The 16670-nt window shown below is 48.6% G+C and overlaps 2 protein-coding genes across 4 annotated transcripts in view; one reads left to right on the top strand and one right to left on the bottom strand.

Annotated features, from left to right (window-relative positions):
* BBS4 (Bardet-Biedl syndrome 4) overlaps positions 1–7980 on the top strand; it is a 37487-nt gene extending 29507 nt beyond the window's left edge. For both annotated transcript variants that reach the window (XM_042824330.1, XM_042824331.1), the window contains 2 exons: positions 372–564; positions 1488–7980. In XM_042824330.1, coding sequence (XP_042680264.1) covers positions 372–564; positions 1488–1639 — 345 coding nt within the window. In that variant the 3' untranslated portion in view covers positions 1640–7980. The remainder of the gene's footprint in view (positions 1–371; positions 565–1487) is intronic.
* Positions 5875–16040, bottom strand: ADPGK (ADP dependent glucokinase). Of its 2 annotated transcripts, none has more exons than XM_042824332.1 (7): positions 15815–16040; positions 12226–12451; positions 11199–11261; positions 10458–10578; positions 9764–9960; positions 9037–9135; positions 5875–8264 (listed from the first exon to the last, which is right to left on the bottom strand). In XM_042824332.1, exons 1-7 carry the CDS (start codon positions 16027–16029, stop codon positions 7713–7715), a joined length of 1473 nt encoding a protein of 490 aa, XP_042680266.1. In that variant the 5' UTR covers positions 16030–16040; the 3' UTR covers positions 5875–7712. The 2 variants fall into 2 exon arrangements, with proteins under 2 accessions (XP_042680266.1, XP_042680267.1); XM_042824333.1 differs by having other exon boundaries at positions 5875–8261.
* Between the last annotated feature and the right edge of the window lie 630 nt (positions 16041–16670).

Raw genomic sequence — 16670 nt, 5'->3', positions numbered from 1 at the left:
ATGTGCTTGAGAGTTGTCAGCGGGAACTAAATGGCCACATTAAGGCTGGCAACAAACAAGGGGGAAGTTTGACTTTTGAGTCCAATTATTAGGAAAAATTCTGCTTATGAGATTTTCTAAGACTGCTCTAAGTAGAGCAGTCACCTGCTGCGAGCTGCGTGCTTCATTTCTGCTCTTTGAAGCCCAGTTCTTCAATCAATACGCAGCAAGACAAGATTCCCTCTTAATTAAGAGAATGAATTAGTGGAGATGTTTCCCTCGAGCACCAAGGCAGTTGCCAGCCCCGCACAGCTCTTTTTCTCTGTTGACTTCATTGTTGTCTGAAGTGTACCTGTCTATCAGGGTCTTTTCTTTTTGTTTTGTTTGAGAAGATGGTGGAGGTTGCCCAAAAGATGGGAACTGCCCTGCAGGTCGGGGAGAGCCAAGTCTGGACGAGGCCTGCTAAAGAGTCTAAATCCAAGCAGCGAGCTGCTCCGTCAGGGAAGCCATTGGGCTCCAACCAGGCCTTGGGTCAAGCCATGTCCTCAGCTGCTGGCTATGGGAAAAGCATGCAGCTGCCATCAGGTACCTCTCTTTCGCATTGCTGTGAAGTGAAACCATGGGAAAGGAGAAGAGAAACCTCTCTCCCTTTGGTTATGGCATGTGTTTAGGGAGGTATTTACTTACTTACACAGAGCTCCCTTCAGCCTTATAAGGCTTAGGCTGATAGCTGTATGTGCTGCAGCTTGCTGTGTGGGAGCATCTCCTGAGCCATCGCTTTCATCCTGACCTCCTCTCACCCCTCAGCTTCCCAGGAGCAGTGCAGTGGAGACACTGCTCACTGCAGCGATGTTCTGTCTCTCTGTGTTTTGTTTCCTGTGGTTTGTGGCACAGGAGGAAGGTTGTGTAATCCAGGCCATTTCTGTGGCACCCCTAAGGACCTGCTCCATTTCTCATGGAAGCTGAAAAATAAAAAAGTGGAAATTCAGGGGTTACCCGAAAGGCCTTATCATCCACATCAGCAAAGCTGGCTCGTAAGATTAGCTATCAGCTTAGATATAAGTGTAGAAATAACTCTGGTGTGGCAGTATCCTGCTCTGATTTTGTTCTGTAAGGAGCTGCTAACCGCTGGGAAGCTCTCCCTGAGATTGCTAAAACTGTGAGCTGAGAACTGCGCTGTGGCTTTGGTTACAGTCTGAGTACAAATCAGATGCAGTGGAACTATTTTCCCTACCAAAGCTTGAGTTAACTCCTGAGTTTCTGCTGACTTATTGTGGCAGCCCAGCTAAATGAGAAACTGCCTCAGCTTCTTTTCAGCAGAGTTCCAACTACTGTCATGTCTCTGGCTGGGTAAGTTGCAGAAGAGTTGAGTGCTGCTGATACATTTCATGCTAGGCAGAAGAAATCAGAATAAAGAAGAGCTGCAGTTGTTTTGTGTCTCCACGCTGCTCAGAGGTGCCAAAGAATGCACAGAATGTATGCAATCATCCCTTCACTTCTCTCCCCAGGTGCCGGAGCATCCACTCCCCTCGCAAAGCCTCCCTCACTGCCCCTGGAACCAGAGCCAGGCTCACAGCCAGGCCCACAGGTGACCTCAGCGCCAGCAGAGGCCGAGGAGCAGCGGCAGGAGAAGCACAAGAGCCGTCAGGCCGCAGAGTAGGATGGGCAGGCGTGGGCCTGACCCGACCCGACCTCCTGTGACCTGGAGTGGCTTCATCCCGCTGTCAGTTAGCATAGAGGTGGCGTTTCTGTCAGTGATTTTAGCACGAGGTCTCTGCCTGGTCCCGGGAGTCACCGAGGCAATCAGCTGAGGACACTGCGTGGCTGCTGCGAGTGCAGTCACCCCTTGCTTCCTCAGGAGGGGGGAGGATGGCGGCTCAGCAGGGAGTGTGCAGCAGCACAGAAGTCAGCCAGTCCTAAATTCCAAGTTCTTTGCTGAGAAACAGGGTGAATGAGGCTCAGCGAAGCCCTGTGCTCCTGTGATTGAAGTTGTTCCTTTAGAATTAGTATTCCCAACATGGGGCAAAGATTGGTTTCCGGGGAAAATAAAGATCTTTTCTGAGAAGGCTTGCCATGGTCAGCTTCAGTGCTGAATTTCTTTCAGTAAAGCTGCAGCCATGCTCTGAAGAACGGAGTTATGTCCTCCTTGTGAGACTTTCAGGAGATTCAGTTCTGCGAGCTGCAAGAAGGCAAAGTAGCCCCGTGGTGAGCAGAGCAAGAGATCTTAATGCCCCTGTGCTACTGAGATGTTGGAGAAACATCTTTATTCTCAAAGAGAAAAATCTTAGCCTTCCTTTCTCCGCTTCTGTCAGTTTTTTTGCATCTGGGATTGATTTATCCAGAGCTTGACACAGGCCCTCAAAACAACTGTGCTGGGGAACTAAGCTGAGCCTGTCATGCTTTACGTAAGGAACCAGTAACTGGGTTAAGTAAGTGTAGTTTTCACTCTTCCTCCCCGCTGCATAGAGTTGTGTTGCTGTGGGACTTGGGATTTTGCTTTTCCAAGCAGAAAGTGCAGCACTTTCAGCCCAAAGAAGCTGTAGCTTCAGGAAGGCTCGGCTCATATGCTAATAAGCCTGATGAGCTTTTAAAAATAAGCTCCTGTTTTTTTTCATGATTTCATAATCGACACATCCAGTGGAGTGAGGTTTGTAATGGAAACCTCCTGCAGCAGCCTGCAAAAGCAGCATGACCACGGCCCTGGATACCTTAACGTCCTCCAGCAGCTCTTTCTGGCTAGCTGCTTTTATCCAGAGCGATGTTGATGTGCTTTTAGAGTGCAGCAGGGACCCAAAGTGTTGCCCTGCTCCCCTGGGGCCACTAAAAGTAAGATCCCTTTGCTTTGTCTGTTTTGATTGCCAAAACTACCTGCTTACCTCAAATGTGGCTTCTTTTCGTTTCATCTGTCCTCTGCTGGTTGGCTTTCTATCAATCCATCCCTGCAGCAGCACTTCTTTAATGCTTTCCTTGTGCTAGAGCAAAAGGAATCAGAGGTTTTGTGCAGCAGCCACCAACTGAAACAAACCAGACGAGCTGCAGTGTAATTCAGGTACAGTGCAGCTATTTTATTTGCATTAAACTTTTTACACTGCAGATCACTGCGGTGTCAAGGAGTGTCTGTGCAGGAGGCCAGGAGTACAGAGCAGGGGTGGGCTGGGAATGATCTCTAGCCCCTAAAGCTTTTGTTCGAGGTGTATTTTTCTGTAGCCATTGCTTGTCATTGTTTGGGCTTACCATAATGGGTGGCAGGTTTGGGAAGTTCCATTTAAGGAGCAGCGTGTGGAACAGAGTGGTCACAGCACTGCTGACACAGGAAGCTTTTTTCTCCAGCTGCTTGTTGTAAGGAGGGTAGGTTTAACTTCAGGACTGTGGCATTAAGGAACTGCTCTGGGGGAGCAGCCTCATCTCGTAGGTGGCCATAGGAACCAGGACCACAGCCTGCCTGAGGCACGTGAGGCTCTTTGCTCACCCAGTCCCACCTGGGCCACCTGTTCTCTTGGCTGCTAGGGGCTCTTATAGGGCAAGTGCTGTGTGTTACTGATGGGGTGTGCTGCTGAGGGAGGCACTGTGAAGGTGTTAGAAATATTCCTTCAAAGGTACAGAGCTTTATGCAGAGGATTAATTCTCTGTGAAAAAGAACAGTAGCACCTTGTTACTTTCTGCTTTGGAAGGGAGCAGAAGGGAGCTTCGTGTCTGAGGAGGTGTTTTTAAATATGTAATTATGTTGGATAATAAATATTACTGCACTGCTTTGTCCCGTCCCCTCTCCTCTTCCTCCCGAGGGCTGCAGCGGCAGTATTTGCATACAGAAAATTCACAGTGTATTTATAGAAGCTTTCTATGCTCTCTAGTGATGGGAATGAGGTTGGACTGTTCCTTCAACTGAAATAAGCAAGGGGTTTTTCAGCAGGCCTGTACCAAATCACAGAAGGAATTTGGAAAGCACCACTTGTGTTCCAAAAGCCACTTCTGGCATCAGCCATAATTCTTACTTTGGCATTGGTTTTATTTTTCCCTCCTAACTGAAAACATAAGATGGAAAAGAATAATGAGCTGAATTTCTAGGGAAGCAGAAGCCACCTGCTTTAGGACATTTTGTTTCCAGAAAAAAAAAAGTTCATCAGTTAATAAGGTAATTCAAAGTGCTTACACAAGGCGCACTGTGACTTGACGACCTCTCGGGGAAGAAACAGAAGACACCGCAGCTCTCGAAGCCTGGGCAGCAAGAGCTTGCTTCAGCCAGGAGCAGCGGGATGCGGGCTGATGCAGCACCCAGCCGCTGCCGTGTTTGCCCTCTTGTGGTCACGGGCAGACGAGGTGAGCGAGGTGGACCCTGCCTTGCATAGGCCACGAGCGTGGGGGATTTCCCTCGTGGCAGGGGCAAGGACTTTTCTGCAGAGGCAAGCAAACCTCAGCGCTGAACGGAGAACGGTGAGCTTTACTAAGGAATAAGTTCCACACATAGATACACTACAAAAGGACACAGAATACAAGTGATTCGTCTGCCAGGGCCAGTTTCTATGAAAGCAGTTCCACAAGGAAAGCTTGCATCACCCTCTGAAACCAAACCGTGCTAAAATCAGTCTTCTGCAGTGGTTCTTGAAACAGATGAGCTTTGAATCCAGTTTTAACCAGGCTGTGCTGAGCAGCTCTCCTGAGAAGATCACAGGTGAGGCTTTCAGAATATTTGTTTCCCCCGCTTGCATTTTAATGCAGTGGTTCACCCTTAGCTGCCAGGATTTGTTTCCTTCAGCTGCTATGAACTCAGGGAGGGCTGGTAGCAGGTTCACCTTCCAAGGGGACAGTGACTGTTTGGCACCAATGCCTCTCTCAGGTTTCTGGTGCAGAAGGCAATGCCCAGGCGTGCTGTTTCCAACCTGCATCTATCGAGAAGAGATTGAGAACTTAATCTGACATCTCTGAACAGAGGAGAGATTGTTTTTGCGTCTACAATGAAGTTTGGCTAAAGAGTTTCATCAGACTCTGCTGCTAGAGGGGAAGGCAGACAGGAGTGAGGTCTGGGAGTGTGAGGCTGAACATGCAGCAGAGGTTTGCTTCCCCAGCCACTCAAACCTGTAAAACAAAGCACAAAGACAAGCTTCAATATTCCAATTTCCCTCTCAAATCTCCTCCCTGCCTGACTGTGGGATGTGAGACAGACTTAGTTAAGGGTTCTGGTCCTGGTATTTCAACCAACAAATCTACAGGTGTATTTATTTTTCCCCAAAATGAAGCTACTACTGTGGTATGATCATTGAGTTTAAACTTAATTCCGTGCTTTTATCCAAACTTTCCCTGCTTCATGCCACTGGTTCTCCAGTCCATTAAAAACCACTGAATACTCATAAGACAAACAGGCCACAAAAGTCCTGCCAGATGTGCTCCGGCTGTGTTTCACAGCAAAAACAAAACAAAGCACCCAAGCAACAATAATGCAGTGGGGATGGATGAAAACACCAGTCCAGGGACAAGTTCCAGCCCTCCCACTTAAAAAGTACTTCAGGGGAGCTCTTTCATCCTGTGCTAAAAACCTGCTGCCCGTTTCCATTTCAACAAGGTGTGTGAAAGCAGATTGAATCTAAACTCGTAATATTTGTGTTGAGTACAAGCCAAAGTTACCCTTGGGACAGTTACCTGACTTTAAATAGCCAAAATAGGCTACCACAGCCCAACAAGCCTCCTATCAGCAAATGTTTTTGGAAGAGAACGGGGAAGCAGAGCAGCAGGACCAGCGCTCGTGACAGCTGTGTGTATTTGGTTTGGTTTGCTTTCCTTTCCCGCTTGAGAATCCACGCTGCCTGGTCCGATGCCAGGGAAGCTGCTGGTGGTCCCAGCCAGCCATGATCAAAGGTTACACAACGCCCCTGCTGACGGCCTCAGACCTGCAGACGGTTGTCAGGAGACGTTTTTTATTTGTTATTTTTTTTTCCTGTAGGAAGACTAAACCAGAACTTCGAGTCCCGCGCTACAGTTTATAAATAATAACTTTTAAAAAGACACTGAAGAGAAAGGCGTCCAGTCTTGAGGAGATCCTGCACTGAGATACACACTGAGAGTCAGCGGGAGGCCAGCGTGGGACACGCAGTGGGAAAACACAGCACTGACCGTTTCTCTCGTCTCACAGACGACTTTGCTCAGAGGGAGAGGAGCAGTTAAATACATGCTGACAGATAACATTTTGCATGGTGTCCATAAAAGTTCAAACAGCTGTCAATCTTTGTCCTTACAGAGCATTCACAATGGTGTTTTCCACCAGGAGGACGTCACTAAATGCCATACAGCAGCCTTGCTGAAACAGGTCGCTCCAGCCTCGGTGATCCTGACTCTCCTCCTGCTGCTCGGATGACCTACGATCCTGGTACAGCACAGGTTTGCACAGACACATTTAACTGTCACACTGAAAATATCCGTATGATAGCTATGGAAATAGGAACTGGAAGTGGCAGAGACAAAGCTATGCTGGAAAAGAGACAGAAAGAATACTGATGCTGTGCAATCAGTGATGGGCTGTTAGCAAAAGGTAAAAAATATAAATAACGTATTAAACAATACACAGATTAAACAAGGTTTCTAAACTAGCAAGGCCATGACACTATTCAATTCGACTGATAAGACACAGCTCTATTTTAATTTTTTTTTTTTTTAATTTAAAAGGCTGTCCAGAGCAAAGACAGTGACCTCATCAAAGGAAAAAAAGCTCCCATCAGCCTTCCCTGCTAAACACTTAGAGCTTCTGAGGGCCCTTCCCTAATAAATCCATCTGAACAGAAGGCAGCAAAACTGTAGAAAACTGCTCAGGAGTTCCCAACAAAAAATTAGTCTCCAGCACTCAACAGGTTGCTGTAAGCTGTACAGCACCCCACATAAGCAGCTGTTAGCAAAGGGAGCAAGCAGCGAGCCCCTGTGGCTGTGCTCTTGGGGTTCAGCACGTAGCAGACACAGGTAACGTTTTGTTGTTTACCCGACAAAAAAATAAAGCTGTCTCCCCAAATATAAACCCTGAATATCTTCACTTTCAGTTGCCCCAAGACTAACTGCAGGCAACGAGTCGAATCCTGTCAGTCACAGAAAGAACAGATACCCAAAATAATTTAAACTGCCTTGAGCCCACCTGTGCACTGAAGGAGCAGGTACAGCGTGCATCACATTTTCGGGCTCTGGCTCCCTCCGCCGCAGGGGCACTGAGGTTGAGAGGTAATTTTGGCAGGAACAGATTTCATCAGCACATGGAGCGAGCGGAAGGTTTGCTCCTGCCACCTAGCCATGTGCTGGGAGGAGATAATGCAGGAGTTTTCTATTTTTACTTTATCATAAGCAAGACAGGGCTGAGCAGCACTGTGCTCTCCCTGGGATCCATGGGGAGGAAGCTCTCAGGGCTGCCACATTTTCCAGCACTAGCAGACAAACCCACGTGCAGTTACAAAGAGCAGACCTCCTCCAAATGTGGATTTTGATTGTGTCCCCCCCCAAATACTTAAGACAAAGAAAAGCCAATTTTCACATTAAATATGAAAACCTCTGCACTTAAACGTGAGGTGTTCTAGTCACTGCAAAGCGACTGGAATGTATCTGACGGTTTACACCTGGAATTGTTCTTTGGCTCTTCTGTTATACCCAGAAAACACACCGCACCCTGACTCTGTTCCTATATCAGCGCCGGCTGAAATCCTAGTGATAACAGCACGGTTCCTCAGACACCGTACAGTACTGGAGACAAAGGGGACCTCGGTCTTCTACTGAAGATTTATTTCTGAATATAGCAGTCCTTCAGCTGAGATAGCATCCCCGAGTCCCACGGTCCGCACGGGATCTTTGCACACCAGAACAGGCGTGAAATGGAAGGAGATGCCTTCTCTGTGCCAATGCACCACTGGCTCGTCTGGATTTAAGGATATTTTGGAAGGAGCCTCTATCTGGGAGGTGACAAACTCCAGAGGAGCTTTAAGAAAGACTCTGCTAGTATCGATGGTTTCTGTCGCGCAGGCCTGCGCCCCTGCCGCTCTGGCGCCGGCAGCCACGGCAGCCACCTGGTTGCCCCAGTGCCCGTCCACTGTGGCGAGGATGTGGTAGGCCAGCGTGTGGAAGTGGATCCGTGTGAGATCCGAGGCCCGGTCCGCAGTCTTCCCGTGCTCCTTCAGGATCCAGAAGAGGATGTCGCTGACGGCACCCACGTCGGGGACGCCGTTCCAGGAAGCCAGGGAGGCGTGGGGACCAGAGGCTGACTGTGTGAGGAAGAGCAGCTCCTGCTCGTTCAGACCGATGGAGTTCACCAGGGGAAAGACCTGCTAACAGCAACATGGGAACAGGATTTTTTCTCTCGGAGAGAGATCGGTTCTCATCCATTCTACAGAAGTGTGTTACAGTCTGCTGACTATTGTACATCTTGTGCAATTAATTTTCTAGACACACTTTAAGGAGAATTGAGTATCAAATCCACACGAAACATTCCTAAGACTGGGATTGGAACCGTGTCAGCTTTGACAGTGGACCATCAGGACTGGCAAGAAGGAAGGACTGCAGGAAATTTAGTTTGTTGAAATTAAAACGCTCAAATTTAAATAGAAATCTGCAATCCTGCTATATCTAAACCAACTGATGGTACTTGTACCTGTGGAGTTGTGACATTCTCCTTGGTCATCTTTCCCTGATGGCCAGACAACCTCACCAGAGAGAACAGAGCCCATGCTATGTCTACACAGCAAGTTTGTTGAACAGCTGCTGAATAAGCTCAGATCTGCAAAAAATGCTACTCTTTGGTGAAGGTGACCTGATAACCAATGAAACTTGCAAGGAGACCATACTCTGTGAGCTGAAAAAAACAGATCTGTCCTCTGCTAAGCCCCAAGTCACTGCATTGAGCTGTTAACATCAGCAGAGAAAACTCAAAGTGTTCAGAATGCATCAGCTGGCATTAAACCCACGTTCTTAATTTTTCATCAAAGGGACTAAGAGAACTAATTTCCAGTTTTCCTTTCTCTGTTCATCCACCAGGCTGTACACTGTGATACTAAAGAAAAGGAAACCGATAAAAAGAGCACGTCCTCTCATTTTTGTTACCTGATGCACAATGTTGCTCATAAAGTCCTGATCAGTCATACTGGCCAGCTCCAGGTGTATAGGAATGTCAGTAGGAATGTCAGAGATGGAGGCTACCGCCTGCAGGGGCAAAGGCAAAAACATCTAAAACACATTCCTGCTAAAGGGAATAAGAACGACTTCAAACAACTTGTGTTTTTCAGAGTTCCAGAGCTGAGCTGGGGGTAGATTAGGTTATAATCAGTTTTCCTGCAGTCTGTTTCAGAAACGTGAGATGTCTGAAACAGCCATAAAACAGTCGATGTTAGAAGAGGAAAAAGACTAGTGCATTGAGATGGGCACTCAGGTGTGAGACAGGCAACCTGGCACAGCTCCCTAGGGCTCAAAAGCAGATGTTGGCATTTGGGTTATCTAAGAGATAACACTTAAAGAAGTCTTGATTATAACTTTGATCATCTTAGCATGTGGAACAGAAGAAGTGTAATCAGCCACTACCCAGGCTCCAAGAACGATATCAGTCTGCCCAGCCAGCCAGTCAGCACTAACAGAGAACTTCTTTTGCTGTAGACAACCCACGGAATCCAACAAGACTAGACTGTGCCATCCTTCCAGTTTGCATTCTTCTTGTAGCATGCAGAGACCTGAAGATGTGGCCTACTTACAACTTCAAGCCTGGGAAGCCAAAAGTTTGCTGAGGCGCATTTGTTGGAATGGAAGTTAAGGAGATGCTGGCGTTTGAGTGTCTTACCTCCATAAGACGTCTGTGCCGCACCTCCTTGCTCTGGCCTTCCATCATGTGCAGTCCTGAAAGTACCACGAGATCAGGCTGAAACTCCTCCAAGCTGGACACGAACACTTCCAGCATGTTGAGGGCCCCATTTGAGAGGTCATGGGAGAAGATAAAGCGGTTGGCGTTGGGTGCCTTCACTTGTCCCCACTCTTCACCTGGGGTGGGACAAACATTCAGAAGAGAAGCAAATCAGACCAGGTATCCAGAGATTATTTTGGGGGATAGCCTGCTGGAATGTGGAGGCATGATTTCCCAACTAACAGCTACTGCCAGCCCAATTATACCTCCATGTCTGCTTAGGATATCAACAAAGTGCAAAGTATGCTTCATTTCTGTAGGCTGTAGCACAGGAGAATACAGAACCAAAGGGATGGCAGCACAGCAGCATGAGACAGCATTTACAGTAATTGCATTACAAAGAAGTAAAGTTTCAAAGGAATGTAAGGTGTCTGTTTACCTACCACAGCTCCCTGCAGCACAAAGAATTACCAGATTAGCCCACTGACAGCTGCCAGCACTGATAACTTACAGGGGCCTTTTGGAATTAATTGATTCAAAAAACCCCACGACAACAAATCAACAAACTTTAAAACCAGGAATATCTTTGCGACGTCCAGGGTTCCCATCTAGCATTCAGCCTTTGGCAAGGTACCTGCTTGATACTCCAGGATAAGATGGAACTCATCTCTTTCTTGCATGGATTCAGGTGGCACAACCACGTTGTCATCTAGTAGCTCATGGAGCTTGGGACCAACTGGGCCGCAAAGGAGGATCTAGGAAACAAGAAAACCAATCAGGGATCCCCTGCCAGCATTTCAGTTCGTAGAAGTAGCCATCTTATTCTCTGAAAGCCACTCCGTGTATGCATCAGTCTCAAATTTGTTGATCTCAACAGCAGCTGACGAGTGAGACAGCTCTCATACAGGAAAATGTATTCCCTTCAGTGTTTGGTTGCTCACTTTACAGAAATCTTGACTTAAGCCAGCACAGCTTTAGAACCAAGCTCTGTTCACTTTCCCAACCTCACTGAGGTTCTTACACCGATCTCTTTCAAACAATGTGGTCTCCACACGACCACCTGAAAAAAGAAACCGGCTTCTACTAAAACAAGAGAGCAAAAATTGAGAGGATTAGGATGACACAAGGATTTGTATTTGTTTTATTTGAGGGAACGTGAAGACAAAAGCCAATAACTCAAAGGGAGCAATAAACTAGCAACCATTTCCTAGACAACAGATGTGAATTAAGAATTAAACAAGTCAGCTGTGCTTTTCAGTCTATAAGGCCAACGACGTGTTCCGCTGTACCCTAAGAAAATCTCCCAAATCTACAGGGATGTACTTTAAGCCTCATTAAAGATGAGCAAATAGCATGAAATTCTTGGAACACCTACCTTCAGGTCTGGATTTGCTGCAAGCTTCTGACCAATGAGAGCAGCATTGCCTCCAACGTAAAGCTGTAAAATACAAGGGCAGGTATGGGCACTGCCTTGCTCTGATAGCTTTACACATGCTTAGTCACCTGCAGAAGACTCAAGATTGTAGCATTTCAGCAAACGTCCCAGCATGAGAGAATTCAGCAAAGCTCACTGGGGCTGATGGCAAAACAACTACAATTCTGCCAGATGTCAACAGCTTTCATGTTCCCTGTTTTTTTTGAAACCTAAGTCTTTGTCCTCAGGTAAAGCACAACCCTCTAACGAATCAATTAATATGTAACAAACATTCCCTCTCATAACTCTGCAAGTTTTCAGGTTTGTTTGTTTGTTTAAATCAGCAAACCAAACTAGCAGTCATTTAAAAGTTGCAACAATATTTCATCCAGTTTGCAGGCAGGGTTAGAAGTGCTACCCGTGCCCACACAACGTGAGCAGAATTGTGGAAGCTGCTTCTGCATTAAACAGTTTGGGACAAGGAGCTAACTGGTACCAAGTAGGTTCAGAAGACCCAGTGTAACCAGAGCAAAAAAACTTTGCTTCTGGGAAGGTAGGCTTCAGGTAAATTAATTCCTTCTTTTCATCATTACCTCATCTTCTAGGGAGAATATGAACCCTGCATTGAAGTGCTGAAGCTAACTGGAGTGTTCTTAACACTTAATCCATTTCCTTCCTTGCTTTCTGCCTCATTACAAGACTTTGGAGCCTCTTTGATATCATCAACCCCATCTGGCTCCCATGAAACATGAAAATATCTCCAGTAGAATTCATACAGAGCCATCTCGGATGGACATTTTGGTCTGAAGAATGCAAGCAAAGCATGGGCTATTCAAAGCCCTGCTACTCAGTGCAGAGTTCTGTTCTTAGCTATAGCATAGCTTCTTCCCCAAATGACTCGTGCTCTCCCTAGGTAGAACAGAACTGTTGATGATGCAGAAGATAAGAAAGAAGCTTCTCAAACCTCATCTTCATGGGCAAGACGTACCTGTGCCCCAGGGTGCTGCGAGGCAGTCTGTGCTATGTGATGGAAGGACTCTGCGTCGCTGAAGAAGCGTTCGGCAGCCGCTCCTTTCTCCATGAAGTGAGTGAATGCTTCTCTCAGGTCCTGTCTGGAGTTCAGGACGTCATGATTCTTTCCCAACCCGGGTTTAAGACCAAGTGCCTCCAACAACTTCACGCCGGACAGAACCACGTCGACGCAGGCATTGACGCTGAAACAGAGAAGGAAAACCACTGTGTGCTGGGGCGCTGGTGAGACAATACAGTGACATCACTTCCCAGCCAGCGAGGTCTGCTGCGAGTTCTGGCAGCCCTCAGGAAAAAACAACCAACCAAATGAGAAAAGCAAGAACACAGAGATACGAGTTCCCTGCAGTTCTGAACTTCGGTGCTCTCCTCTTGACGTGTTTTAACTGTGCTCCAGCACAGGGCCGAGGAGATGGATCTCTGAAATTCCAGTAAATTGCAACAAGAAAGCATAAGCTGCTTATTTTCAGTGCTGGCTGTGTATGTTCTAATTTGTTTTACACCTCATTTGCTGTTCTAGGCTTGCTCAAAAAAAAGCAGGCACAATAATAACAGCATTTTTAAGTTTTAATTCCTAGAGCAAAGACATTTTTATTGTCTTAGTTCTGGATTAAGACTCACAGGCAATTCAGAACTGTTAAAAAGAAAGCTGGAAGTATTTAAATCTACCCATCAACCTCTCAAATTTCAACTACCAAGTAACAAAAAGCAGAACCACCTACATGACAGCCCATACCTGGACCAGCTCTGTTTACAAGAAGTGAGACACTTTTCAGTTGAAACACTTAAAGACCACAACTTCCAAAGCATCATCCTGAAGTTCCACAGATAGCCCACCTCCTCCTCGCAAACAGAAGAGTCCAGCACCAGTTGGGAAGTTATAAGAACTGACTTAGCAGACTTGGATGAAATCACACCTGTGGCACAAGCCTTCCAGTCCCCACCCCTTACAAACTACAGCGATTTAAGCACAGTGAATCGAATACAAAGAGAGCAGGAAAGTTTCTGGGCTGGAACCAGGTCCCCAGGAAACATCTAGCATCCATTACTAGTGTATTTCAGGGCAAAATTATGAGCACTTGTTCCTGTTCCTGGGTTTCAGAGAGACACTGATATAAGCAACATATTTACTAAGCTCACATGAGCAATTACTATAGCATTTTCTGGGGCCATGCAGCCCTGAGAGGAGAAGGCTCTGGAGACATGAAGTGGCCTTTCAGCATCTAAAGGGGCTGTAAGAAAGAAGAGCACAGACTCTTAGGCAGGGTCTGCTGTGACATGACAAGGGGAAATGGTTTCAAACTACAGGAGGGGAGATATTCGCTGGATGTAAGGAAGTTTTGCACGCTAAGGGCAGTGAGGCAGTGGCACAGGTTGCCCAGAGAGGCAGCGATGGCCCGTCCCTGCAGACACCAAGGTCAGCCAGGGGGCTCTGAGCACCTGATGTGCTGTGGGTGAGGGCGGTTGGACTGATGGCCACTAAGGGTCTCTTCCACCTCCAACGTGGAACCATTGAACCATTCTGTGGTTCTGGAACTGTTCTTAGCTGTGCTTTCCCCTACAATTCTGTGGTTCTGTTCCTCCATCCCATGCTTCCACAACAGGGATCCAAACGATCTGCAAAGCTTTCCCAATATCTCCAACCTACTCAGCATCTGTCCACAACACTCTGAGTACCGCCGCCTGCTGCATGCCAGCTCAGAACACACAGCCATTCCTCCTCGTCAGTGACCTTTGATGCATGACTTGCTCCCAAGCACAGCAAGGCTGCATCGTACAGAATAAAGGACATGAAAAACCTCAAGGGTTTTCAGTGCAGGTTGTAACACATATTAGAACAGAAATCCTCTGTGCTGTGCATCAGCTGATATGCTAAAGAGAGAAAAATCCCCTCGCCTTGCAGAGAAAAGCAAAGAAGCAATGAGCATCAGTGGTGTTTTAGCCACAGTCTCGCCGCAGCAAAAGGTCAGCAATCTCATGTTTTAATGATCATTAAAGACACGAGGGGACCTAAACCAAGTAACAGTTCTTTCAAGTGAGACGCTTCTAATCATCTTCCAGCTGTCTTCCCTCTCCCTGCTCTGCTAACACACTTCTTGCTTTCAATAAACTCCCCCAACAGCAGGAATGAGCTACTAATGAACTGCTTCTGCTGGTGAACTTTGAGGCCCTGGGTGTCTGGTGTGGGCATCTGTTTTATATATATATACATACGCAATCAGTCCCTTTAAGGAAAGGAAGCAAGGAACAAACTGAAGTTAACTGTCTCTTCCAGTGAAGGTGTGGTGAAAGAGAAGGCATGAGACATTTGAAGAAAAACTACCTGCAACATATTCAGGGCAGAAAGTCTGCATCAACCATAACTCAAGAGCATGACAGACTGTAACACTGTATCAGCTGTGCATTCATTATGCTGAATAACTTTTTTCAACACTTGAAGGTTGAACCTCATGGTCAAAGACAAGTTATTCTGTCAAGTCCTTCTATTCAAAAGAAAGTGAGTCAAGCGCTACATATAATACCAAATTTAATGGTCAGATTTAAACCCTGCTTTTCAGATCGATGTGACATTCCTAAACTTTCCCCAACCCTCTTTCTTTGCAGGGTAAAAAGAGTGCTGGACTTCACCAGGCACACACAGGTGTTTTAATGCCCACTGCTCTTTCCTATCCCCTTCCTTCTCTCATTTCTTCCCTTTGATTCCACTCACAGAATCAAAGAACTGTAAGGGCTGGAAGGAACCTCTAGAGATCATCGAGTCCAACCCCTGCTAAAGCAGGTTGCACAGGTAGGCAGGCGTCCAGGCATGTCGTAAGTATCTCCGAAGAAGGAGACTCCGCCACTTGTCTGAGCAGGCTGTTCCAGTGCTCTGTCACCCTGACAATAAGTTCTTTCTTGTGTTAGTATGGAATTTCCTGTGTTTAACTTTGTGCCCCCTTGTCCTGTTGTTGCACACCACCAAAAAGAGCCCGGCCCTACTTGCCTTCTGCCCTTCAGCCTTCTCCAGGCAGAACAGCCCCAGGTCTCTCAGCCTTTCCTCACACAGGAGATGCTCCAGGCCCCCACGCATCTCTATGGCCCACAGCTACACTTTCTAGAAAATCTCTGCATTTTTGTAACTGAGGAGCCCAGAACCGGACCCAGCACTGCAGATGCGGCCTCAGCAGGGCAGAGCAGAGGGCAGATCACCTCCCTCGACCTGCTGCCACGTTCTTATCGCTTATCACTCAAGTAACACCGCTCTTCTTCTCCCCACCTCTAAGTTTGCTAGAAGGCCTCGCTCTGTCCAACCAGCCCCCTCACACCCATCAGCGCCGCCAGCCGTCCCTAGGTCACCGTGTCAGTACACGAAACCATTTCACACACAACGAAGCAGGGCGAGGCGTCCCGAGGCACAGCGCACAGCCCGCCCCGCCGAGCGGCCCTCAGCGGGCAGCAGCCTCATCCTATTCCATCCCATCCCGTCCCGTCCCGCTCCGCTCAGCGCTGTGCCACGCCTGCCGCTGGAGGCCCGCGCACGCACGGCGCCCTACACGACAGCGACCTACCCGACGGCGACGCGCCCCCAGCCCCGCGCCGGGCGGACGATGGCCGCCTGCCAGGCCGCTACCATGCGGCTCTCCAGGGAGCCGGCGCGGCTCAGCCCGCCCAGCAGAGAGGAGGAGAGGTGCTGTAGGATGGAGGGGGGCGGCCGGGGACCAAGTAGGCAAAGGTAGCCCAGCGCCAGGGCCAGCAGGCCCACGCACGCAGATCGCTGCCACATCGCGCGGTCCTTCCCCCGCCACGTCTGAGGGGGGAGGAAGGCGGGAGGGATGGACGCGGGGGCCCTCCTTACGCCGCCTCCGTGGCGCCCCGCCCCCTCCGGGCCCTGTCTGTCGTAAAGCCGCTTCGGGAATCAGGGCGGGCTCTACGCGAAACGCGCAGCTGCTCCCTCCCTGCGCCGTTTGCGTACTGCGGCGAGGTGCGGCTGAGCTGCGGGCGTAGCTGAGCTACGGGAATCAGGGGGGAGCGCGAGCGCTGCGGTGCTTCGTGAGGGGAAATGGCGGGAGGAGCGGCTCCCTCACGACTGTCGGGGCTTCGGGGTGTCCTGGGGCCCGAGGGAGCCCGACCCCCGCCCACGGAGCGTGAGTGCCGTGGTGTGGAGACCGAGGAACGTCCAGGGAGCGCTGTCCCGGTGCCTCCATCAGGGCTCGGTCCTCAGGATGGAGCTGCGCTCGTTTTTGCCTCCCTCAGGCCGCCCTTTCTCCTCCGTCCCTCGCTACCCTCCACCTCTATGGGCTCACGGGCCGTATTTCTGCTCCGTGTTCTTCAGCCTTTTCCTCAGTAACGCAGCTCACGATCTCAGCCCCCAGCCCCAGCTCTGCCCGAGCTCCGCACGGACAGCTGCCCGCCTTGGAAGCGGGG

This window comes from Centrocercus urophasianus, unplaced genomic scaffold, assembly GCF_019232065.1.
Source record: "Centrocercus urophasianus isolate 14NV4802_14NV808 unplaced genomic scaffold, USGS_Curo_1.0 seq_23, whole genome shotgun sequence".
Classification (NCBI taxonomy): Eukaryota; Metazoa; Chordata; class Aves; order Galliformes; family Phasianidae; genus Centrocercus; species Centrocercus urophasianus.
This window is presented reverse-complemented; position numbering and strand designations above follow the sequence as displayed.